Consider the following 27,309-nt stretch of genomic DNA (forward strand, 5'->3'; position numbering starts at 1 on the left):
CAGCCAAGGTTAAAAATTAAAAAAGAAAGAGCACAGGTTATGCATAAAAAAGGATCATCTAGTCCAGTAATTCCCAATTTCTGGGTCACAGAGCCCAGGGGAGCCCTGAAGTTCATGCAAGACGCCTGTGAGTTCTTTCTTCTTTAAAAAGGTTACATTTATATTAGAAAAGGTTAAGCGGTATTGGATCCGCGGGTGTTACACACATCGGGGGTAGGGGGGGCACGCCATGCTATGTCACAGCAATAAGAGAGAAAAAACGATGTCTTGAGGTGAAAACTTAATGCGGGTAGAAATTCCAATCCTTTTCCTTACTTCCTTAACATGCAGAAAATCTTTTGCTTCGAAGGAGATGGCCATGCCTGGCACCGGGACGTCATCTTCATGGACTGCACTATAGCTAACATTTGTCCGAACAGCAAATGCAACGGGCTTTGTCTAAGAGGGAAAAGAAAGGGAGAAAAAGTTAAAAAAAAAAAAAAAGATATATATATATTATGAATGAAGAAAAAGAAACAACGGAGCTCCTCTTTTTTCTCCCCATGATCCCAACCAGCATACACCAAATATCTGCTGGTGTAGTTTTCTTCCACCTGTGTCCTTTATCACAAAACAGCACGTTAGTGTTCACGGCGTGGGAAATCTTTGCACTGCAAACTGCCCATCTCTGAACCAGGGAAAAAGGCCACTGCTCTCTTTGAAGGCACGAAAAGTAATGAAGGTGAAGATGAAGTCCAGAAATATGTGTTTACAACGTAACAGCCTGTAGCCACAGGAAATCAGGAGACACACACAGAAGAATAAAATGCTCCTTCTTTGGGCTCAGTGAAGAAAGACCTAGTAACTGCCACTCCCACCCCCAAACAACTACTTCAATGAATAATTCATGACATAATTCTAGGAAGTACAGTGTCTGGGGTGAAAAAATAGCCAGAGAATATGTCTAATTCATGGTTGCAGGGAATTATGATAACGATGACCTTTAAATTTTTTTTTTAAAGACTTATTTGAGAGAGAGAGCTGCAGGGAGGGGCATAAGGAGAGGAGAGAGTCTCAAGAAGACTCCACACTGAGTGCAGAGCCTGATGCAGGGCTTGATCTCACAACCCTGAAATCATGACCTGAGCCAAAACCAAGAGTTGGCCACCTAATCAACGGAGCCACCCAGGTGCCCATCAGTGACCTTTAATTCTATTAGTCTTCCTCCTTGAGTTCCATCAGCCATTGAAGATGGTCACATGAATGAAGCCATCCTTCATTATTTGACACTTAGCAAATTCACAGGTTAAGTATTTGTCTTCTGTCTAGGCAATTCGTATTTAGATACAAGGTGAAAAAACAGGTAAGCGCAGAAATGGTGAAAAGAGGTATTGTTTAACTGGCATTGTGTTTCTTTACATTGTGGACACGTGGACATTTTCCAAGTAGTTTCTCCCTACTGAAGGAGCTCTTCTTTGGCCTGGCTTGTCAGGGTCAAAAAATGGGGATTTGGAGTAAGAGCCCCTCTTTATTTCCAAATTTTCCACAGTTAATCGGTTACATGGGACTGTTTCTGGGTTGAGGACCAAGCTAAGAGCCAAGAAATTAGAACCATCCACAATATGCAGACTGAGAAAGGCTACCACATTCTGCAGAAGAGCACAGTAGACATAAAGGGGACATAATACAGGAAATTTGATTCTTGGTATCCACTATGATCTTTAATGACAATGGTATTTTTTCCTTGAATGGAAATAGGAACTTAAAAAAAAAAAAAGATTTTATTGGGGCACCTGGGTGGCTCAGTGGGTTAAAGCCTCTGCCTTTGGCTCAGGTCATGATTCCAGGGTCCTGGGATCGAGCCCCGCATCAGGCTCTGCTCAGCGAGGAGCCTGCTTCCCTTCCTCTCTCTCTGCCTGTCTCTCTACCTACATGTGCTGTCAAATAGATGAATAAAATCTTAAAAAAAAAAAAAAGATTTTATTCATTTATTTGTCAGACAAAGAGGAAGCGTGTACACAAGAAGGGGGAGTGGCAGGCAGAGGGAGAAGCAGGCTCCCTGCTGAGCAAGGCAACTAATCTGGGACTGATTCCAGGACCCTAATATCATGACCTGAGCCAAAGGCAGATGTTTAACCAACTGAGCTACCCTGGTACCCGGAAATAGAGACTTTTTAAAAAGCCCATAATTCTACCACTGAAACACAATCCTTTTTTTAAAAAGTTCTTCCACTGAAATACCATCCTTTTTTAAAAAAAAATTCTACCACTGAAACACAATCCTTTTTTTAAAAATTGTTATTTTTTAAAATTTAAATCCAATTAACTAACATATAGTGTATTATTAGTTCCAGAGGTAGAGTTCAGTGATATTCATCAGTCTTCTATAAAACCTAGTGCTCATGACATCACATGCCCTCCTTCATGTCCACCACCCAGTTAACCCACCTCCCCATCCTCCTTCCCCTCCAGCAGGCCTCGGTTTGTTTCCTATGATTAAGAGTCTATAATGGTTTGTCTCCCTCTCTGGTTTCATCTTGTTTTATTTTTCCCTCCATTCCCCTCTGATCCTAGTTTTGTTTCTTAAACTCAGCATGAGATCATACAGTTATCTTTCTCCAATTGACTTATTTCATTCAATACCCTCCAGTTCCAACCACGTTGTTGCAAATGCAAGATTTCATTTTTGATGGCTGCATAGTATTCCACTGTATGTAGCTAACACATCGTCTATCCACTCATGTCAATGGACATCTGGGCTCTTTCCCTAGTTTGGCTATTGTGGACGTTGCTGCTATAATCACTGGAAACAGGTGCCTCTTCGGATCACTACATTTGGGGTAAATACCTACTAGTACAATTGCTGGGTCATAGGGTAGCTTTATTTTCAAGTTTTTGAGGAACCTCCATACTGTTTTCCAGAGTGGTTGCACCAGCTTGCATTCCCACCAATGCTGTAAGAGGGTTCCCCTTTCTCCACATCTTCACCAACATCTGTCGTTTCCTGACTTAGTTTTAGCCATTCTGACTGGTGTGAGGTGGTATCTCATTGTGGTTTTGATTTGTATTTCCCTGATGCTGAGCGACGTTGAGCATTTTTTCATGTGTCTGTTGGCCATTTGGATGTCTTCTTTGCAGAAATGTCTTTTCATGTCCTCTGCACATTTCTTGACTGGATTATTTGTTGTTTGGGTGTTGAGTTTGATAAGTTCTTTACAGATTTTTGGATACAAACCCTTTACCTGTTAAGACATTTGCAAATATCTTTACCCATTTCTTGGTTGTCTTTGGTTTTCTCGACTATTTCCCCTTTGCTGTGCAAAAGCTTTTTATCCTGATGAAGTCCCAATAGTTCATTTTTGCCTTTGTTTCCCTTGCCTTTGGAGACATGTCTGGCAAGAAGCTGCGGCGGCTGAGGTCACAGAGGTTGCTGCCTGTGTTCTCCTCTAGGATTTTGACAGGTTCCTGTCTCACATATAAGTCTTTCATCCATTTTGAGTCTATTTTTGTCAAACACAATCCCTGATAAAGTGATGGTGCTTCCATTTTTTCTTGAAACTTCTTTAAATATAATAGATTTTACTCCCACACCTACAATCATATTTCACTTTTAACCAGTGTTTAAAGTAATATACTATTTATGTGATATGCTTTTTAAATCTACCACTTAAAAAATTATTCCAACCATTCACCTTTTTGGCTATGTAGGTTTATAAGATTTTTTCACTGATAAATATTCTACTTTGAAAAATCTTTATACAAAAGCCTCTTTTTATTTAGAATTCTTCCTTGGGACAGATTCCCAGAGGTAGCATGAGTAAGCCATGAGTTAGCAAGGCCTTCTTAAATTCTATTCCAAACTACCGTCCAAATGGGCACCATTTTAAACTGCAACCAGCCGTATATGACGGTGCCCTTTAAAAGAAGACATAGTCTTAATCAGACTTGGTTTTACTGCTAAAAATAGGATTTTCTTGAATAGATCTTTCCATTATTCAGGAGAGTCAGATCACAAAAATGTAGATCCAAGATTTTTTTTTTTTTTTTTTTTAATGTTAGCATGAGCTCTCTCATTTCTCTCAAGGTCTTTTTATTCCTTGAAGGATATAGAGTTTAAGTGTCACATAATGTGTTTTCACCATTAGAAGACAAAAATTTTAAATGTACAACTGTACAGATGACCCTATGAAAAATCTCATGTCTTATATGCATTAACTTTTCAAAAACTGGAATCCCAGGAGAGGAAACACTGAGAAACAGAAACACTGAAGGTGTGGGGAAGGCTAGCATATAATGGCAGGGGCCACAGGTAATAATTTTATGTTCTGACTGTCTAAGACATCAACACAGAGTGTTCTTCCTTCTCTGGCTCATGTCCTGTAACCCACAGTGCCAGCATTAGATGCGGAGCTATAGATGGGAATCTGCTGTATCAACGTGCAAGGAGGAAAGAGACAGAAGAATCCCGGCCCTCAGTGTCTTTACTACAGGAACTATGTTTCTTTCTTTCTCTTTCTTTCTTTCTTTCTTTTTCTTTCTTTCTCTTTCTTTCTTTCTTTCTTTTTAAAGGTTTTATTTATTTATTTGACAGAGAGAGATCACAAGTAGGCAGAGAGGCAGGCAGAGAGAGAGAGAGAGGAGGAAGCAGGCTCCCCTGCTGAGCAGAGAGCCCGATGCGGGACTCGATCCCAGGACCCTGAGATCATGACCTGAGCCAAAGGCAGCGGCTTAACCCACTGAGCCACCCAGGAGCCCAGGAACTATGTTTCTAAAATCGGAATGGACAACAGTTAAAATGAAGAGGAGGAAAAAAGGTTTTATCAAAATAAGAGGAAAAGACCCCAAGATGCAAACCCAAAGGGCCAAATGACGGTGTTGCCTTTGGTTCCCTGAACTCCTTTCAGCTCTAATTCAAGCAGCACTCCTACTACATGGAAGCCATTTCCCACATCAATTCTGTTCGAATGGGTTCAAGAGCAGGGCATTTTTTTTTTTTTTAAAGAATTTATTTATTTATTTGACAGAGAGAGAGAGATCACGAGTGGTCAGACAGGCAGGCGTGGGGGGTGAGGGGGAGCAGGCTCCCTGCTGAGCAGAGAGCCCGATGCGGGGCTCGATTGCAGGAACCTGGGATCAGGACCTGAGCTGAAGGCAGAAGCTTTAACCCACTGAGCCACTCAGGTGCCCCTAGAGCAGGGCATTTTAAATGGGTCTGGATTTGAGCTTTGATTCTGCCATTTACCAGGTGAACAGCCTGGGCCTATCTCTTAACCTCACTGAGCCATGTTTCCTCATGGCTAAAATGAGAGTAATAACACCAATATGGCAGCGTGATTATGAGATTTCAGAAAATGCGCATCACGAGGTATAGGAAATCCTGCAATTTGTGATGACTTGCACGGACTCCCTGGGTGTTATGCTAAGTGAGACAAAGGCAAATACCATTTGATCTCACTTATATGTGGGTCTAACCACCACCAACCGCCCTACCTCCCCTCAAAAACCCAACCCCATAAAAAATGCATGCACAAGACCAGCCCAGTGTCTGGAAGAGAGAGTGCTCAATAAATAGGCTTTTTGTAGGGCATCTGGGTGGCTCAGTCAGTTAAGCGTCTGACTCTTGGACTCGGCTCCAGTCACGATCTCAGGGTCGTGGGATCGAGCCCCGCATCAGGCTCTGGACTCAGCAGGGAATCTGCTGGAGATCTTTCCCCCTCTTCTTTCTCCTTTACTCTTCTCCCTGTGAACCCGTTCTCTCTAAAATAAATAAATAAACTAGTTTAAAAAATCTTAATAAAAAATAAACAGGCACTTGCTATACACCACAATCAATGCCTTATCTAAATAAATGTTTGCCCTTACTCACCCGTCTTTTAAGGCCCTACACGAATGGTTTCGTCTGTGCTCTTCCCCGTGACACTCCTCAGACCAAGCTAGTTAAGACAGTTGAGGGCCTGCCCTACGTCGCAACGTTAAATGGCTATTACGTTCAAGATGGTTTTCTCCAGCGTGCGTTCTTGCATACTGTCTTGGACATGAGAACATGGTACGGCCTCCCCAGATCTGTTGGCTTGCGCCATCCTATCTCTTTAATTCTGATTTTCTTCCGTAGTCTTCAGTCAGAGGCATTTATTTCTTTAACCAATTTCAAATCCCAAGGGACCATGGCTTAAGGAATCTTTGAATGTTTAGCCCATGAAACCATTTTTTTTTTTTTTTTTTTAAATCAAACACATTCTGCTTTCAGTGGGCACCTGCATTTCTGGCCGGCTGGCTGTAGGGTCCACACAGGACTTCCTCCTCTCCTCATTCGGGCCTTGTTCCCTCACAGCCGTGGTTTACTTTCCCTTTTTCTACCCACTTTGTAAGGTAAGGTGCAGGCCTGAAAAGCAAGAGCAAACAGAAGGCAGGATGCCCGGGCCCTACGGGGTCTCCCGCACAACCAGGACAGAGGACGGTGGGGACAGACTGAGCCAGAGCTGTCACACATGCCGGACCCCTCCCTGTTCTGGGCCTTGAGGGAATCAAGGCTGGACCAGGCCTCTGGACCAAAAGTAACAGGCCCTGCCCGTTTGCAGGCTCCCCTCAAGTCCCCCCTCACCCACTCTCTAACCCCAGGGCCTCAAAGGTCTGCCTGAAAGACTCGGTCATGGCTAGAGAGGAATGTAGGGAAGCAAGGCCCACCGCCCTGGGGAGGGTCCTAGTAGGACTAGTATGGAAAAGCACTTAAATCCCAACTGAGAATGAGGTCTGGAATCACCCTCCTCTACAGAATCACTGGGATAATAAACAGATTGGGAGACCATGTGCTCCTTAATTCCACTTGCTTCCGACCTCATTAATGCTGTGTAAGAACTTTCTTTCGCAGGCCAGGGCCATAGCTGGGATCTGGCGACGCTGTCTCGCCCTACCTGGATTCCTGGCTCACTTGTCCTGTGGCCCTGGAGGCCACGTGAGGTGGGGGCCACACTAGCCTACCAGTCTCTGCTTCTCACTCCCGTGCCCACATAACAAGGCTGATGGATTCCTTTGCCCTTTTTCTGGTACCTTCTAACCACCGTCTGCTCCACAGCGTAAAGGGGTTGGTAAAACCCTCTTGTTCCTTGTAGTTGCCTTTTCAGCTCACAGAAGTTAAAAGTCTGCACACTTCAGCTTGTGAACTAAAGCTCAGTAAGTACCGATCTGTAGAAGAGTCGAGCATCTCACCACCCAGACGAGTAAGCAAGAGCTATTTCAAAAGGCTGTATCACTTCACCATAGTACCCCTCTCTGGTCTGTTTCCAAATATGTGTGAAAAGGGAGATGAATAAATAATACAGGCATAAAGCAATTCTACTCCTCTCTTCCATGCCCTTCTTTATCTTGTACTGAGCACGATTTATAATCACATTATAAGAACTACGACTCAGGGACATCTGGGTAGCGTGCTGTGTGTTATGCAGAGACTGGCACGTTTCATTGAATCCCACCAACCACTGGTTTTCCGGGGAAAGGAAGTGAGGCTTGAAAAAGTTCTCCTAGGCCACAAATAATGGGGGAATATTTAAACCCAATGATCTCATTCTAAAGCCCAAACTTTCTGCAGCTTTAGGCTGCCTTTCATTCAAATGGGTGTGTTGAGGGCAATTTCAGAGCACTTACATGTCTGTGTGAAATTCAAAACTCTTGAAAATTGTATTTTACAAAATGCTCAAAAATTGGGACAGAAAGAGGTAAAAAAAAAAAAAAATCAGGCCAAAGTCTGCCTTGTAGTGTCATTTAGTTCATTTAAAGAAAAAGAACACACACACACACATACACACACACACAAATCGGTTAAGCATCTGCCTTACCCTCAGGTCATGATCTCTCCTGGGATCAAACCCCGCATTGGGCTCCCTGCTCAGTGAGAGGCCTGCTTCTCCCTCTCCCACTCCACCTGCTAGTATTCCCTCTCTCGCGGTCTTTCTGTCAAATAAATAAAATCTTGACAACAACAAAACAGAACTATGCTCATTTATTGTAAAGCTCATGTATTTCCGCCTCTTGGCACTTGAATTGATTTGTGGTCCAGGAAATCAATAACAATGTCAAATCATGATTTTTGTTTATTTGTTTATGACTTTTCTCTCTTCTATTTTCCACAACATATAAAGCTCTATTTTATGCAAAGAGAATTAAGGTATTAAAACACATGTGGGTTTGTGGCTTTCAACAATGCCACAAAGGAGGTTGCACAGGGAGAGTGGAGAGACCACAGCTACTCTATTCCAGTACAATGTACTATATAAATGAGGAATATACTATAAAGAGTATATACATAAGGAATTTGTAATATATATACTATATCCGGAAAGGATAAAGAAAAGTCGTGCAAAGTTCCTTATGAGAAAAGATTTCCTTGACTAACTTTGAGGATTTTCACTGGCCTTACATTTATCATGGGAGCATTCTAACTTTGCTTTGCAAGTGTATTCCTTTTGGAACTATTCCTTTTCTAGGTCCGTTTCCTGTGGCAGCTGTTGCTGTGTCACCAGCGATGCCTGGGTTTCAATCGTGGAAGCCTGGAGAGTTTTTGTCGCTTTCTAGTCTCAGGGCAGAATTCTTCTGGCGGATGACTACATGGAGTTACAAGTACAGCGGAATGCTGAAGATCGGTTTCACCACCGCCTGCCCCAGGCCCAATCTAGCCCCACTACAGTCCAGCCTGTTGACCCAGAAGGATGGCCAAGCAACATCTCCACCTTCCGGAATGTTCTTCCTCCTCCTCTGACTCACACCCTCTAGCCTCCCTTAAGGTCCTTCATCATGCCGTCATATGCTGAGAGATGAGGCCGGAATCTGGTCATGCACAGGCACGTGCAAAAGCCCTGCTAGCAGGTGCAGGGGGTGTTCCTGCACAGCTCTGGAGCCAGAGGACTTGCTCTTCACGTAGCCCAAGGAAGCTGCATTAGTGTTCCAGAGGCCGGGCCCATGAGAGCCCACAGGTTTTTGCTGGAGATATGTTTGCAATTTGCAGCAGGAGCACATTTTTATATTTTCTCAACCTTTTGGAATCACTAGCCCTGAGGCTATCAGGACATAGTTATTATAAGTGGGAGATAATGAACTTAAAAAAATCTGTTTTGTTCTACTTCCGGGAATACATCCAAAGGAATATATTATATATGCATAATATCTATTATATCATCACAACAAAAATATTATGTTGAAGAGATATCCGTGCTCCCATGTTCCCAGCAGCATCATTTACAATATCCAAGCCAGGGAAATGACCTAAGCGTCCATCGATGGATAAATGGAATATTACTCAGCCATAAAAAGAAGGAAATCCTGTATTTGTGACATATGGATAGACCCTGAGGACATTACACTAAGTGAGATAAGTCAGACAGAAAAGACAAATACCATATGATCTGACATGTAGAATCTCAAAAAACAAAGTAAAACAAATACTCTTTGGTCATAAAGTTGTGAAAAAACAGATTATAGCAAGTTTATGGCACTATTTCTAGTTTTCTTCCTAGACAACAACTTAATAACTTAATAATAAAACCAATCATTTTAAGAGATACAACAAAATGTTTCTTAAAAATGTGCTACTGGGGCACCTGGGTGGCTCAGTGGGTTAAAGCCTCTGCCTTCGGCTCTGATTATGATCCCAAGGTCCTGGGATCGAGCCCTGCATTGGGCTCTCTGCTCAGCAGGGAGCCTGCTTCCCCCTCTCACTCTCTGCCTGCTTCTCTGCCTACTTGAGATCTCTATCAGATAAATTTTTTTTTAAATCTTTAAAAAAATGTGCTACTGGTAGAATACCTACTTTTAGAAAGCAGAACGAAATGGACTCAAAACAAACTTCTGGTTGTGATTAATAGAGTTACATCAATTTTCATGCACTGATTCTTCTTCTTTTTTTTTAAATATTTTATTTATTTGTCAGAGAGAGAGAGTGACCTAGCACAAAGAGGGGGAGCAACAGGCAGAGGGAAAAGAAGGCTCCCCACTGAGCAAGAAGTCTGATATGGGACTCAATCCCAGGACCCTGGGATCATGACCTGAGCCAAAGGCAGAGGCTTAACCCACTGAACCACCCAGGCATCCGTGATTTCTCCCTCTTAATATAAAGATGCATTTTACCATGCTGAATAGCAAGGTCTGTTTTTTCCCATTTTCATTCTGAAATTGTCAATATCCAATAACATAAAAGAAAAATCCATAGACCATGTTTTAATGTCTCTAATGGATTCGCCTAAATATTAAATACCCCCAACTTGCAATATTTTAAAAAGAAATTAAAAGAAAAGTATGACCCAGATACCTACTATGAGACTATGGAAAAGAGCTTAAAAATCAAATCGGATTTTTGATCTACTTTTTGTAGTACATAATCATTTCCTATAAAACCTGCTATACTCTTCCATAATTGAAAAGGACTAAAATGGGAGGATCACCATTGAGTCTCACACAGGAAATACTCAGGAACCGAAGAGATGGTAATAAGTAAATGAATCCAGAATAAAATCACAAGCTGTTTTATGTAAAAAATAAATTATACAGGGAAGGATAACTAGGCACTGAAGTATCATTTTGCTACTCTCAGTGATAATCAAATCAAAAATCCTTCCCATATAGAATGAAAATCTTCAACTCTATTTGAATACACACAGGTGAAAGATTCTATAGCATGTTGTAAAAAAATCTTGCCTTGAGTCTTACCAATCGTTGAGCTTTTAAAAATTATTTGCCTAATCTATTATAAACTATCAAGGAGAGTCTGGGAATTTTTTTTTTCCTTTTTAAAGATTTTATTTATTTGAGAGGGAGAGAGAGCAAGAGCACAGGCAGGGGGAATGGCAGAGGAAGAATGACAAGCAGGCTCTCCACTGACGGGGAGCCCAATCCAGGGCTCGATCCCAGGACTCTGAGATCATGACCTGTGCCAAAGGCGGATTCTTAACTGACTGAGCCACCCAGGCATCCCCCCTGAGAATTCTTTAATAGCCAAATATATCAAGCCACAGTGATAAAAAAAAAAAATGTAATTATGTATTCTGACCACTGAACATTGACCCAGACTGAAAAAGCAAATTATCAGAAGTGTCACAAGATTTACATATGCAGTTAACTGATTTGAGAAATTTCCAAGTTCTTTTCTAGAATGGATTCCCTTAATGAATATTTATAAGAATGTGTTTACTGTCTTGAGTCCCTGCTCCCACACAGCTTATTTTGTATTCTAGTAGAGGGGATTTCAAATAACAATTAAAGTAGGGGAAAAAAAAGTTATGTGAGTAGGGAGTGACCATGGGGGGTGACCATGAAATGGGGCAGTTAGGGAAAATCTCATTAGAGCGCTCATCCACTCATTACTTGTATGTCAGGCACTGTTTCAGACAGTGAATAATGGGAACTAAGATTCTCATGCCCTCTAGGAGCTTACGGTCCAGGGCAGGGGACAGGGAGGCAGGGAGAGATGACAACAGACCTTATAGGCAAAGTATATTTTCGAAGTAGTAGGGAAAAAGTAGTAGGGAAAAAAAAATCAAAACAAGGTAAGGAAAGCCCAGGTGCAAGGGGACAGGGTAGGTAGCACTTGAACAAAAGCATGAAGGCGGTGAGCGAGTGCAGAGATGCGAACTCCAGGCAGAGGAAAGTGCCACGGCAGAGGCACGAACACAGAAGCAGGCCAGATGTGTGCGAGGAAGACGAGGTCTGGCTGAGTGGAGGGAACCAGGGAAAAGAACAAAAGGTGAGGTCAGAGCCCTGGGGTTTGATGTGGCTTTTCAGGTCACAATCAAGATGCTCAGCTTTTACTCTAAATGAGGCAAGTCGCTGGAGGGTTTTCAGCAGCAGAGCGATGTGGTCCGATACGTTAACAGTACTATGGTGGCTGTTAATTGAAAAGAGACTTTGGGAGCTGGAACAATTAGACAAGAAAAGGAAATAAAAGGCATCCAAATTGGAAAGGAAGAAGTAAAACCGTCACTCTTTGCAGATGACATATTATATAGAGAGAGAACCCTAAAGACTCCACCAAAAAATTGTTAGAACTGATAAACCAAGTCAATAAAGTTGCAGGATACAAAATCAGTATACAAAAATCTGTGGTGGTTCCCTATGCTAATAGCAAGCTATCAGAAAGAGAAATTAACAATCCCATTTACAATCATTTCAAAAAGAGTAAAATACCTAGGAATAAATTTAACCAAGGAGGTAACAGACCTATATACTAAAAACTACATGACACTGATGAAAGAAGTTGAGGAAGATACAAACAAACAGAAAGAGATTCCATGCTCATGCAGTGGAAATGCACTGTTAAAATGCCCACACTACCCAAAGCCATCTATAGATTCAATGCAATCCCTATTAAAAGTCCAATGGCATTTGTCACTGTAGAAATGTGATTTAGATTTACATATCCAATCTACAAATTAGATTTTATAAATCTTAAAATTTATATGAAACCACAAGAGACCCCCACTAGCCAAGCCATCTTGAGAAAGAACAAAGCTGGAGGCATTACATTCCCCAATTTCAAACAATATTACAAAACCATAGTAATCAAAGAGTATGGTATTGGCATAAAAACAGACACATAAATCAGTGGAACAGAACAGTCCAGAGATAAACCCATGCATATATGGTCAATTAATTTATGACAAAGGAGCCAGGAATATACAACAGGGAGAAGACAGCTCTTCAACAAATGGTGTTGGGAAACCTGGACAGCCACATGCCAAAGAATGAAACTGGAGCACTGTCTACAGAAAACTAAAGTCAACATGGATTCAGTACTTGAATGTAAGACCTGAAACCATTAAACTTCTATAAGAAAACATAAGCAATATTCTCTTTGATGTGGGTGTTGGCAATGATTTTTTTTTTTTTTAAGATTATTTATTTATTTATTTGACAGAGAAAGATCACAAGTAGGCAGAGAGGCAGGCAGAGAGAGAGGAGGAAGCAGGCTCCCTGCTGCGCAGAGAGCCCAATGCGGGGCTCGATGCCAGGACCCTGAGATCATGACCTGAGCCGAAGGCAGCGGCTTAACCCACTGAGCCACCCAGGTGCCCCGGCAATGATTTTTTAAATCTGACACCAAAACAGCCAAAGCAAAAATAAGTAAGTGGGTCTACACCAACCTTAAAAATGTTCTGTCCCACAAAGGAAATCATCAACAAATAAAAAGGCAACCTACTAAAGGGGAAAAATATTTGAAAAATCATCTACCTAAAAAGGGGTCAGTATCCAAAATTTATAAAGAACTCCTACAACGCAAGAGTAATAAAATAAAATAAAATAAAATAAAATAAAATAAAATAAAAGAGTCCAATTAAAAAATGGACAGAACACCTGAACAGACATTTTTCCAAAGACATCCGAATGGCCAACAAACACACGAAAAGATGCTCAACATCACTCATAATCAGAGAAGTGCAAATCAAAACTACAATGAGGTATCATCTCCCTCTATCAGAACGGCTCGTATCAAAAAGACAAGAGGGACGCCTGGGTGGCTCAGTTGGTTAAACAGCTGCCTTCAGCTCAGGTCATGATCCCAGCGTCCTGGGATTGAGTCCCACATCAGGCTCCTTGCTTGGCAGGGAGCCTACTTCTCCCTCTGCCTCTGTCTGCCACTCTGTCTGCCTGTGCTCACTCTCACTCCTCTCTCTCTGACAAAAAAAAAAAAAGACAAGAGGGGCGCCTGGATGGCTCAGCTGGTTAAGCATCTGCCTTTGGCTCAGGTCGTGATCCCCTCGGGCTTCCTACTCAGTGGGGGTCTGCTTCTCCCTCTCCCTCTGCCCCTCCCCCGCTTGTGTTCACACTTTGTCTCAAATAAATAAAATCTTAAAAAAAAAAAAAAAAGACAAGAAATAAGTGCTGGTAAGGACTGTGGAGACCAAGGAGCCCTCGTGCACTGTTGGTGGGAAGGTAACCTGGGGCAGTTACTGTGGAAAATGGTATGGAGGTTCCTCAAAGACCTAAAAACAGAATTACCTTATGACCCAACAGTTGTACTACTGAGACTCCAAGCCTTTACCAGAGCAGCAGGTCCATAAATAACTTCAAGGACTCAATTAAGGGACTGATTTTTTCTGTCCGAGAAACCAGTGATCAGGTGCTTATACATTACCCACTCAGTGCAAGGTTCTGCCACCACAGAGCTCAGGGCCTATAAACCCCAAATGGCTAAATCATTATGCGAGCAAGGCCGGTCTGATCAGGATTTTGTTTCATACAATTAATATGCATGCGTGCACACACGCACACCCACACACAAAGAGAAATCCAGCACACATCTTTCTGTGTATTAAGAATCTGATCACTCTGGATCCAGGGTCTTCAACTAAGGTATGTAAAGGATTAGCAAACGCCCATGGAGAGATTTATCAAGTAAGAAATCCCATATGAAGACGAGAGACTGTAGAAGTCATTTCAATGAATTCCACTGTTATCTATGGAATGGATTCTTCAAAAAGAGCAAACTAGGCTTCTTTACCCTAGAGAGGCTGCTTTTCCCTAGAGCAACTTCAAAAGGCACAACAACTCCTACAAGTTACTGGGCAAGAAGCCAACACGAGGAGAATGTGCTCGATTTTATTTATTCTGGGTTGTGAAATGTGGGTCTCCTCACCTTGGGAGGGAGATTACTTAAAAGTTCATTTTCAGCTAAGCCAGCCCCTTAAGAAGAAAAGAAGTGTTCGTATTTTATTTTACTACGGGTTAGATTTACCAAGCATGGTACACAGTATTCCTTGAGTTATCAGGAAGTTAATGGTACCATTCAGTAACAATGCTTACTTTATGCTTGCTGTTTAAAAACCACCACCACCGCCACCTGAAAAACTGGTCTTTTCTTGAGTTGTTGTTACGGACTGGAATGTTTGTGTCCCCCTCCTCCACAAAGTCAGATACTGAAGTCCTGGCCTCCGGTGGAACTGTATTGGGAGGGAGGGTCTTTAGAGAAGCTGGGTAAAATGAGGTCAGAAAGGTAGGGCTCTAATCCACTGGGACTAGTGTCCTGGTACCAGGAGGAGGAGACACCAGACGACTCTTTCTCAGGGCGCACACGGAGGGGACAAAGAAGGCTGGGGGAGGCCACAGGAAGAAGGGGGCTGTCTACCAGCCAAGGAGAGTGTGCCTGCCAGAAACAGACCTCGCCAGACCATGACTGAAGACTTTCAGCCCCCAGAACTGTGAGAAAATCCACTTCTGTTGTTCAGGTTACACAGGGTGTGGTATTTTGTTAGGGAAGCCAAGGCACAGTTGCTTTCACCGAATCCATATCACGGTTTACGTTTCTAGTAAAAAGCACAACTTTAATCTACACGACTTTGACATAAAAGTCATTCATAACCAAAGAGAATTTCTTTAAACCAAAGTCAGAGAAAATCAGGGAAAGGTCAAGTCCCAACACACACACACACTTCAACGCACATTTACTTTGTTTTAAAATCCAGCACTGTGTCAAAAGACAGGTCAAAAGACAGGATGGTGTAGGATTCAGGGTCTCCTTCCTCAAGCCCGTAGAGACCCCAGCTGGGGAGCTGGTGCTTCCACCAGACCAAAGCGCTTTAGCAAGGGCAGCAGAAAAGTCTGGATTCACCGGGGTGGATTCAAACCCACCTGCTCACTTCCCCTGCTGCTGATGGGCTGTGCCTTTCGTGTACTTGCCATTCCAACTCCTGAATAACTACTTTCTGTCTCCATTCTTTCTCTTTGTTTCCATGCTCTACCTGAGCCCATCGAGCGTCCCGTGTCTTAGCCAGTTTTCTCCGAATTACATTATTTCCATTTTTCTTCAAGTGCAAAAATTAAAAATAAATAAAAAAATAAAAAGTGTGGTGATGTACGGTCCTACCAACAAGGACCAGGCCCATCATTCTCTGAAGGGCCCTGGTCCACAAAGTGCAGCCTGGAAACATCCAGAACCCCTCGCACAAGTGGTTTCACATGTTGCCGGCAAGCTTCTGCTAAGTACTTTTATTCCACTGCAAGCATAGGGACAAAAGAATTAAGACCAACCAGCAGCGGTATCCCTTCTAAAATCCCACTCTGCATTTACACTGTTTAAAAAGGTCCATTCAGTACTTAGAAAATTATACACTACGGAGAACTTCCCAAGACGCATTCCAAACAAATGCAAGGGAAACCCTGAGAAAGTACACTGAGAACCGGGGAGACATAGTATTTTTTTTGTTTTCATTCTGGAATCTTCACTTCCCTCCCCAACAGCTGTAGTCCTTGCTAACGAAGTCCCTCCGTTCTAGCGATCACAAGTTATGCAAGTTTGCGTGTGTCCATTTTGTTATTGTTTATTTCACACCACGTGCTTTGTTTTTCCTAAACAGAAAAAAATGGAGCAAACCATCTCCATGACCAAAACTAGCCAGAGTGAATGAAGTTCTCTGACTGCCTGGTCTTGAGAGGACAGGGCAGGGGGCAAATGAAGAAAGCAGAAATCAGCTCTGATGTGTGAAGAATTTTGTCATAATGACGAATGCTGAACACCAACTGGATTCTATTTTTAGATGCACTGTTACCATTTGCACATACACAACTAACTTGTGTTAGAAGATAAACCGAGCTGTATTAAAATGTTCAAGGTTGTGTCTGGGCAAACACCCCGTCAAACCAGGCAGCACCGAACCACAGGTAGCTGGGGACCCCCCACCCACAGGAGCTGGGAGAAAGACTTTTCCAGAGAAGATGTCCGAGCAAAGCAAGGAAAGGGGTTGGCTACATTTTAAGTAGTTGCCTTATCTGTGAAGGCCCAGTTTGTTTGCCGGGATATGAGTGAATTTATAGGAATCAGCTCTGGCTTGGTTTTTGGGGTGCTCTCATAGGTTACCAAGGCATTAGAGTCACCCCCGATCAAATGGCTTATTTGTGTAATTACTTTAACACTGGTAATGACTCTAACGACCTTTACTGAAGGCATCTCAAGTATCTGCTCAAACATTTTCAGTCAAGTTGAGGGCTATCTTCCACTTCCCAATGGCTGTCTGTGAGTCAGGTCTTTAGGGAAAGCAGTTGGCTACTGAGTGGAACAGAAGACGAAGTTCCATTGACTTACTTGGGCGTATCTGTGGCAGCAGAAAGTTATCTTTCCATGTTGTTTTTAATGGTTGTACATATCTATACCCGCTGACTAAACAGTATGTCTTACTTACCAAGTAGATAACCTCTCAGACCCCCCAGAAAGCAAAAGCCGAGGGAGAGTGTTTACAGAGGAGTCGATCCAGGGGGCACAAGTGAGTAAGGGTAAAGCCAAGAAGAAGAGAAAGAAACTGTGAGGGCTCATGACTGACTTGGCTACCACTAGGTATTGCCTAATCCTTCTGGACCATTCTCTGAGAAGCCACAGAAGCCCTGTCTTGGACAACCTGCCAGGAGAAGTGTGATACTTAACCTTTCCACCGGTCAAAGGTGTTCTGGCTTTGGTGCGACTCTCCTGGGCGTCCACGTACTCTGTGATAAACACGGTCCTGAACAAGAACACCTCAGGTCAAGAAGGAAAACCCGAGTGGAGTGAGGTGGATAGGAAGTGAGGTGCAGAAAGAGCCCAGGCAGAGGGCCCGCCGCAGAGATGGGTCGAACAAGAGGCAGGGAAGACTGGGAGCATCTGTGGGGATGCATCAGAAGTATCTTTTTTTTTTTTTTTTTTTTTTTTTAAATTTAAAATACAGGGCACCTGGGTGGCTCAGTGGGTTGAGCCTCTGCCTTCGGCTCGGGTACCAGGATGGTCAGTCTGGGGAGAGGCCTCTTCCAGAGGTGGATGGTCATCACGGATCTTATCATTTTATCCTCATGTGATAGAAAAGAGGGTGAGAGAGCTTCTGAGGTCCCTTCCATAGGGATCCTAATCTCACTCATAGGGCTTCACTCTCATAACCTAATCACCTCCCAAAGGCACCCCCTCCTGATAAGCTCACACTGGGGGGGTTAGGATTTCAACTTGTGAATTCTAGAGGGGGACACAAACACTCAGTTCACTGCACACATCTAGAATATGTTATCCTTAATTACTTCCTCTGAGAAATTCTCAGATCAAAAGGTACTTATATCCAAAAAGGTATGATATAAATCACCAAATTTCCCTCCAGAAAGATATGCTAATTCTCTTGCCTACTGACAAGGGGGGGGGGCGGGGAACACCTATTTTTCTCTTAGCTGCAACTATAAATCCAAAGTCTCAAAATGATAGGTTGGAGAAAAGCTTTGAATTCTGCATCCTACAGTTTAACTACTCACACTTGGTAGAATTAGCTCAGTAATTAAATAATTTCCTGTTTAATTCATCAAGTATTAATCAGCTCCTCTATGTGCAAGTTTCTTTCTTTAGGGGAACACAGATCAACGGGAAAAAAAAAATACGGTTTTGCTCTGTGAGATGGATATCCTAGCAGGAGAGAAATACTGACTTAACAACATTATTCACTGCAGTTGTGGTAAGTTTTATAAAAGAGATGCAGTGACATGATGGTACTTACTGTAATGCTTAAATAGAGGCACTTGCCTTATTCTAGAGGTCAAGGAGAATCAGCCTTTTGGTAACCCAGAGGAAACAAAACAAAACAAAACCAAACCCACACGTCTAATAGTAAATTACAAAGTTATAAATTTATATACAAATTTATAAATCTATTACAAAATACAAAATTGTGATGCTCAGAGAATTTGAGTGATTTTTTTTTTTTTTTAAATCAAGCCTACATAACCTTGCCCAAGTTAGAGTTGGCCCCTTCAAGAAGGTATTCTTGGGAAAAAGATATACATGTATTCTAGAGTTGTTACCATTGTTTGAAAATTATTCAAAGTACATTTTCTGAAAGTGTCAAACAAAATAAAAAATACGATATTCTGAATGCCCTTTATATTGGTAAACTCATTTTTTCTGAGGACAAGTTAGTATTTCCGAAGAGCCCAGAGTCATTCAAAGCCAAGTTTTAATGGATAATGGTCAACCTGAGACACAAATTTTTTACCTTATGAACTTTGCTTGACTGTAAAAGTAATGAGCTGTCTTCTTTCCGTACTTCATAACTCGCCTCAGAGAACAGTCTTAGCAATTTGTCAACACCTTTTGAAAGAAAGTCCCTACCATGGTTCCCCAAAGTTCTCTTAATTTTTCATGCTTCCCATAAGCCATCTTCTTGGAATTTTTATTAAGAACTCCAGGTGTGCCTGCAGAAATGTCTTATCACAGGCCGGTCAAGAGACCAGGTCATAAGCTCTGTGGTTATTTGTGTTTACTTGTGGCAGGAAAAAAAAAAAAAAATCAAAGGGTTTCAGCAATAATTTCTGTATGTTTCTATCCAGTCCCACAAAATCAAGTATTCCTACTTTTACAAAGAAGTGCTACATACTAGCCACAATTTTGAACACCCAAATAGTCACAATTTATGGAATTATTTTTCCTCTCCCTCTAGTGTACAACAGAAGAACTGGAAGAAGCAATAACAAAGAAATGATCTACATTTTACTTCTTTCCTTTTGTGCATCTTGCTCATTTTATTTCTTTTCTTTTTTTTGCTCATTTTATTTCAATTCAGGTATGCTAAGTTTCCTAGAACTGTTTTGGCTGCTACGTAATTTGTAGTGCACCCAGGGAAGGAAAAGATTCGAGGAGAGTTGTTTTTGGTCCTGTTTTCTAAATGGCTCTTCTTCCTCTCCAGCTCCAGTGAGGTACAAATGACAATCAAATTGTAAGACATTTCAAGTGCATTACATGATAACATGACACACACACGCGTGCGCACACACACACACTGTGAAAGGGTTTCCTCCAAGCTAACAGATCTATAACGGTACCTCCCATATTCACTTTCCTGAGAACATTTAAGTTCTGCCCTCTTAGCAAATTTCAGTTTTATCATATAGCATCATCAGCTGTAGTCCCCATGTTATACATTAGATCCTCAGACCTTAATCATCTTATAACTGAAAGTCTGTACACTTTTACCAACTTCTCCCCATTTCTCCCCACCCCCACAATGGGTGCTCCGCATGGGCAGACCCTTCTGAGCTCCAGAACAGCTGCCGATCGTCCAGAGGAAACTTTTAATCTGCAACTTTCTATAGACAACACAGTAATTAAGGAAAATGAAACTCCCCCCTTATCGAATGAAAAATGTGCCCCACGTAGCTTGTTGCAACATAAGAGGGATTACACAGAAGGACATTATTAATGGTATGTTGCTGAGTTTTATGTTAATTGCCTTTTGGTCCCTCTCCAGTTGGGTGACCCCAAAATCTTCTCTCCTGGGCGCCTGGGTGGCTCCGTAGTTTAATCCTCTGCCTTAGGCCCAGGTCATGATCTCAGGGTTCTGGGACTGACTCCCACATCAGGCTCTCTCCTTGGCAGGGAACCTGCTTCTTCCTCTCTCTCTCTCTGCTTGCCTCTCTGCCTACTTGTGATCTCTGTCTGTCAAATAAATAAATAAAATATTAAAAAAAAAAATCTTCTCTCCTGATGCAGCACAGCACTTCTGGCGCTCACATGTCAGGGCTCCCCTGGTACGCTTCTGCCCAGGATGGTAGCTTTGGTCCGTGAAGTCCCTTATTACTAACAGCAGTCTGTTTGCACTCGCCTGAACATCACTACGAATGCTCACTTTAGCAGACTTATACACAGAAAGGAGTTTATTTCCCGTGTTCTCTCAAAAACACAAAGACAAAGCAAAGCAAAACAATCACCCTGCCACCACCCCGCAAATCCTCCTGATGTCAATTACTCAGAAATCGGAGAAGGTCCTTCCTTCCTACCGTGTGGTCCTTCTGCTTCTCGCCTCCTGCTCTGTGCTCTTCCTGTATCTCTGGGTCTGTCTGCCTCAACTTTAAGCACAGCCCGATTTGCAGCCACACTGTGGCGGCAAGACAAGCTTCCCAAACGGGTCATACATGGATAAAAGCACGAACACCGCTACTGGCTGGGCTCCCCATGTTTTAACAGCCTAAGAAAGTTGACTGCTTATGCATTTCATGCTCGGTATCAACCAGCTGTGCCAACAGGCCACGTATTTTTCACTGTATTCGTTTTAAATCCTTTTAACAAGTCCTAGAGAACACCACGATTGGACGCTGTTCGGAAAAGAAAATGAAAATCGCCAAAGTCACAAGGATTCTGAGCTGTGGTTAAATAGAAGTCAGTGCGGGCCGGGGGGGCACCTGGGTGGTTCAGTGGGTTGAGCCTCTGCCTTCGGCTCAGGTCACGATCTCAGGGTCCTGGGATCGAGCCCCGCATAGGGCTCTCTGCTCAGCGGGGAGCCTGCTTTCTCCTCTCTCTCTCTGCTTGCCTCTCTGCCTACTTGTGATCTCTGTCTGTCAAATACATAAATAAAATCTTGAAAAAAAAAAAAAAAGTCAGTGGGTTGCCCTGGGGGTTCTGGGAGAAAGTAGAACAGAATGCATTCATTGCATTGTTGAGAAGGCCTGTGGAGACCAGCCTTGGCCGTGAACTCATTGTGTGACCCACACACATCATCCTTTCTCAGCCTGGTTCCCGGACCTTAAAGAGGGTGCTGTGACTCAGAAACGAGCTGGAAAGATACCTCGCTCTCAGCCAGAAGCCGGCACAGGGACACACGCAGAAAATGGTGACCATCAAAGCAGGAAGTGACAGAGGCCCCCCTCCTAACCACTCTTGAGTTCTGCCAGTCTGGTTAACTAGTGGGTAAACAGTAAGATCTGCTTCTGGGGGAGGGCTGGGGGCGGGCAGGGAGAGTGTCAGGGAGGCACCTCTAGGTCCAGAGAGCAACACGACAGCCACACTCTTAGGACAGTCCACGGAGGAGCGCGCACCCCAACGTTTAGCAGGCAACATCGGCCAAGGAAGGCGACATGGACTCGGAGCTTTCAAAAGACTGGATGCCCCCCCTCGCCTCACGGCCATCTCTGCGGGGACCGTGAGCTGCTGCGAAGGAAGAGCGTTGTGGATGAAGAAACTGGTGGGCGAGCGGACATCCTCACCCTCTTGCGGCCTGCAGTCTGCACTGACTGATGGTGCCTTAGGCCGTGAGCTTGACTCAGCGCCTGGCTTGCTGCCAGCCTGACTCCGGAACCCGAGTCCGCCGACCCTGAAAGTCACCCTGCCTCGCGGTCCCTTGCTTCGTTGTATGTGAGACAACACGTCTGTGGGCCCTTGGGTGCTAGCAGGCTCTCACCCTGCGAGCCGATGCCAAGTTCAGGTTTGCCAGGTTCCCCCGACCCGACCAGGAGAGCTCTGTCTCACCAGAAGTCTCATGAAATAGTTAGAAAAGGCTCTTCCTTCCGTGTGAGACATTTCAGGGAGCTATCTGCAAGCATCATGTTTCGACATCTTGGTGTTTAGAACGCAAAGAACCCTTCCCAAGGGAATCCAGCCGTCTCATTTTAAAAATGCAAAGATGGGGGCACCTGGGTGGCTCAGTGGGTTAAAGCCTCTGCCTTTGGCTCAGGTCATGATCTCAGGGTCCTGGGATCGAGCCCTACCATCGGGCTCTCTGCTCAGCAGGGAGCCTGCTTCCCCCTCTCTTTCTGCCTGCCTCTCTGCCTACTTGTGATCTCTGTCAAATAAATAAATAAAATCTTAAAAAAAAGAAATGCAAAGATGCAGCCCAGCAATTGTGGGTCTCATTTAAGGTCACAGGGAGCAGCGTGGCAGGGACCTGCATGGGGGGCTCAGTGCTCCACGTCCGAGGACACCCAGGCCCTGGTTTGGATACGTGGAAAACACAGCTGAAACCCCAGGAAAGGATTTTTAACTTTACCTGGTAGTTTTCAATTGGTATTTTGCAGCCACGGAAGGAGAAGTATTTTTAAGAAGCAAGAACATCCCAAGTCCCTCTCTCCCTCTCCCCTTCGGCTATTTAAGGCAAGCTCTGTGAATTCGCTGTGTGACCTGGTGAGACAGGGGAAGGCACACATGGCGGGCGCTGCCTCCTCGCACACCGGGGCACCAGATAGATGAGTACTGACTGATGGCTCCAGACCCTGATCAGTCCGGAGTCTGTTCTGAGGAAAACGCTCTGCATGAGTCATTCAGGCTATTTCAGGGCCTGCTGTCTTGAATTGAATGTAAACTAGCACTGGTGATTCTGAATTTAAAATGTGGTTTCATTGAGGGAAGGGGAAAGCGGAGCACATATTGTTTTCAAGGTTTGGGTAGAGGCAATAGGTTTTTAAAACAACAACAACAAAAAGGACTGATGGTCCATCTATAGACTTGCATAACATACTACTTTTATAAATTTTCTGAGTAACAACCCCACTATTGACTTTAGTTTTATTAACATAGTAACTTAAAATCAAAATACTACTACCTGAAGCGTGCATTTATTTCCACTGTGAATGTTTCATACCATAGTAAACCACACAGAATCGCCTAGGATACTTAAATAAACAAATAAATAAATAAATAAATAAATAAAGGTGCGGGGGAACCTGGGTGGCTCCGTGGTTAAACACCTTCCTTTGGCTCGGGTCATGATCTCAGGGTCCTAGGCTGGAGCCCTGAGCCAGGCTCCCTGCTCAGCTGGGAGCTTGCTTCTCTCTTTCCCTCTCCCCCTGCTCGTGCTCTCTCTCTCAAATAAATAAATCTTAAAAAAATAAAGGTGCTGAGCCTCACCTGTAAAGTCTTGCACCAAATTGCCAGTGAGTGGAGCCAAAACATGAATATTTTTCACTGATGGCCTTGAAAAGCACCATCATGGTTGACTCTCAAGCCTGTATTCAATTCAGAACCCTTGACAGCACAGAACAGCCATGCAAATTCTGCTCTGCAGTTTTCACACCTCCCCCTGTTCTTGGGAGAATGGAAATCTCCATTTGAAGAGAGAAATGTATTCTAAAACAGTGATGCTCAAACTTTGTTTTGCATCATAGTCGAACACTGGGGGTGGAGCCTGTTAAAAATATAAATGGCAAGTCTCACCCCCAGCCTAAAACTGCATTAAAAAAAAAAAAAAAAAAAAAGCTACGAAGAAGAATATTCAGAAGCACACAGTTTGAAGACTAAAACTTTCTGGAAGATTTCTGAAAAGGCCACTTGTTTCCTAAAAATTGAACTGAAAAGAGTAAACCAAGAAGTTTATTAAAGAGACATCACTGTGTCAGACACAATTTTAAACCAGATGTAAGTGAAGTTAAGGTCACTAAAGCTCTTCTGTCAACTCTCCACACCCTCACTCTTGGCGTTAACAGGAGGTTAAGGAGGCGGCTTACATCATGGAACCAAAGCAGGCAAGTAAAGGGGAAAGATGACCCAAATTCAAATAAATTGCGGCTCCTTGTCCAAAAGTGGTTTAGGCAGTCAATCGTGGGTTTAAGACAATTGAAAAGGAAGTGAAGCGAGGAAGGGGTGTTCCACTAAAAGAAACTGGTAGGAACCTTCATCTCAAAGATGCACCTGAGATCCAAAGGCAGATGTAGGAGGAACAATGACCATGAGGAGACAGAGAGGAACAGCTACTTGGGCAGAGAGATTCTGGAGTTGAATGGGTCTGGGGTGGGATGTATTTATTACTTTATATGTAGGCACTCTAAAAGCAGTTAAGCAGAAAAACAAATACGTGGTGATGTCATGATGCTGGATGATTGGTCCATGATGTCTGTACAGCGACGTAATTCATAAGACACCTTGACCGACATTTCATCGTTGACTACGTACACCCTCCCATTTAGTCGTTTCTTCATCTCAACTGTAAACTGAAACTTTCCAGATCTCTTCTGAGTCCAGTGTCAAAGGCTCTCAGTAGACAAATTAAGTATTATTAGTCCCATTTGCATATGAGGAAAATCAGATGGCAGGCTCCGAACCACATGGTTATATGTGGTAGGGACTGGACTCCAACCCATAATTCTAACTCCACTACACCATAATTTCTGCTCCAATTTTAGGCTGTCTCTAACAAGTGCTCCAGAGGAAGTGGAAAATCCAAAGGCTTACAAGAAGGGCAGTTTAACAAGACAACTGCCAGCAGAATCATGATTTCCTGTCTTGGAGAGCACAGCAGTCACCGGAATGAATCGTTAAGATGTTAAAATAAATATTTTAATAACATGTTGTGAGGAAAAGGCAACTCATTTTTTAAATCATAATTTGTCATAATTCCTTCATTTTAAGGTCTTGCAGGAACATTCATTTCACCAACCTTCCAACGCTGACATTCCATACCTTACACTCCATATGAGGGACTTGGAAGTGGTGTCCAGCAAGTCCCCAAAACTCCTGTTTGGAGCCAGGAGAAGGGACTCTCGCATGCTTGCCTCACACATCCATACCCTTTCTGTCTTGCATGCTGTCTTCTCAACCAGATTTAAGGCCAGAAGGTGTCCCCTTCCTCTCTACGTTTTGCCACTGCCAGCCTCTACACACTGGCATGCCTACTGTGTGCCAGACATGGAAAACACCAAGCTAAATGCTTGTAGAAGTCAGTCACGGGGAGTGAAAAGCCACAGTGTCAGAGAACCTGCTGAACTATAAAATTCTGGTGAATAAACTGAAGCAGACCCAGAGAAGGAGAAAAGCCAAAGATAAAAATTCTAAACCATATCATTGTATCACAGCCTTGTCATATTTGAGAAGTTTATATTAGTGGATGAAACACATATATGTATACATAGATACATACATAAAATACACAAACAGACAGGGATGGAGACATTTTGAAGCATATGAAACACAAGGACTGAATATTTATTTTTAAAAACCCAGTAAGAAATACATTCACAGCATTACTTGGCTTCCTCAGTAGATCATTGGCATTTTACCCCCCAAAGATGCTATGTTTCACTGAAAACCTTTAAGCTGCATTTTGCATTTACGTTAGGGCCATTCATAAAATTTTGAAGTTTTTCTCCTGCATATGCTTTAAAAAAACAAAACAAAGCAAAACAAAAACCTGGCTTCAAAATTTTGCCTAGTACAAGCATCTGGCTTCCTTGAACAGAATGTTTTTCATACACATATTTTCAGGTAGCAAATCCTAAGTTAGAAACTTTATGTAAAATGGTCACTAATGTATGTGACTAATTCACATACATTTGTGATTAAAAAATGGATTTATAAGCATAAGGCAAAAGAAAAAAAAAGGACCGTGAGAATATTCTTTGTTTCAGTTGTTGGGTTGCATCAAAAGTGAATGGAACCAGGTTCCCTAACCTCTTGGTACCTGTGATTTGTCAGGGTAAAAAAGACTGAACATAAGTACAGATGTGATGAAATAGGTTTTAAAATAAAGCATGGGGGGATTTAGAGAAACTGTACCAACCATTAAATTTATTCTTAAAAGGAGCCAATATTCTTGCCATGGATGTACTTTAGAATTTATAGTGATTACTGGCTCAAATCATACAAATTCTACTGAACCCGGTTTGTTTATTTGTATTTTAGAGAGTGAGTGTGTGGGCAGTGTTTGGGGTGGTGGGGTGTATGGGCAGGGGGAGAAAGAATCTCAAGCAGACCCCTGAGAATCTTAAGCAGTGTGGAGACCAATGCGGGGCTCGATCTCATGACCCTGAGATCATGACCTGAGCCAAAATCAAGAATCGTACACTTAACCAACTGAATCATCCAGGCGCCCCTGAACCTGGTTTACTAACAGTTTAAAACTGTTAGTAACTCCCCAACTCAAGAGAGCCAAAAAATCTCTAAGCCTCCCTCTGCCTGAATGTAAAAGAAGGAGCTGAGAACCAAACTATGCAATGCTTCCAAAGTTATTCTATGAATACCCCACTCAAAGGTCAGACTTTGGGGACAGGTATGTTTTGGAAATTTGCCCAAAGGAAGCAAAAGCACCTTGGGGCACCTAAAATATCTTTTTATAAAGTTCCTCAAGTCCATGCGCTCCATTTTCATTCAAAACACAGTCGCTAACAAGTTGGGCTATGTGTTGTCCTAGTCAATGGCACATTAAAAGCAATCCGTCAATGGCACGAGAGAGACAGAAATATTAGCAACAGATCAGTGCTGTCAGGAGATGGGATAACGGACAGACCCACTAGAAAGAAGGACAAGGCATCCAATGGTGAGGTTTCTGGTGCTCACCATGAGCTCCCAAAAGCAATACCAAACTATGCAAGGTGCATTTTGTTTAAGAAGGCAGGAGAGAGGAGATGCCTGGGTGGCTCAGTCAGTTAAGCATCTACTACCTTCAGCTCAGGTCATGATCCCAAGGTCCTGGGACTGAACCCCACATTGGGCTCCCTCTTCAGCGGGGAGTCAGCCTCACCCTCTCCCTCTGTGTTCTCTCTCTCAAATAAATAAAATCTTTAAAAAAAAAAAAAAAAGGAAGAAGAAGAGGAAGAAGATGGCAGGAGAGAATTTAATATACATTTCCATCAAATGCAAAAATATTTACTTGTTCA

General features: G+C 42.9%; 1 protein-coding gene across 10 annotated transcripts in view; it reads right to left on the reverse strand.

Moving 5' to 3' along the window:
• The window catches only part of CACNB2 (calcium voltage-gated channel auxiliary subunit beta 2), a 380,480-nt gene that overhangs the window by 40,963 nt on the left and 312,208 nt on the right, over window positions 1–27,309 (reverse strand). For all 10 annotated transcript variants that reach the window (XM_059184005.1, XM_059184000.1, XM_059184002.1 and 7 more), the window contains one exon: window positions 316–438. In XM_059184005.1, coding sequence (XP_059039988.1) covers window positions 316–438 — 123 coding nt within the window. The remainder of the gene's footprint in view (window positions 1–315; window positions 439–27,309) is intronic.

This window comes from Mustela lutreola, chromosome 8 (genome assembly GCF_030435805.1).
Source record: "Mustela lutreola isolate mMusLut2 chromosome 8, mMusLut2.pri, whole genome shotgun sequence".
Taxonomy (NCBI): Eukaryota; Metazoa; Chordata; class Mammalia; order Carnivora; family Mustelidae; genus Mustela; species Mustela lutreola.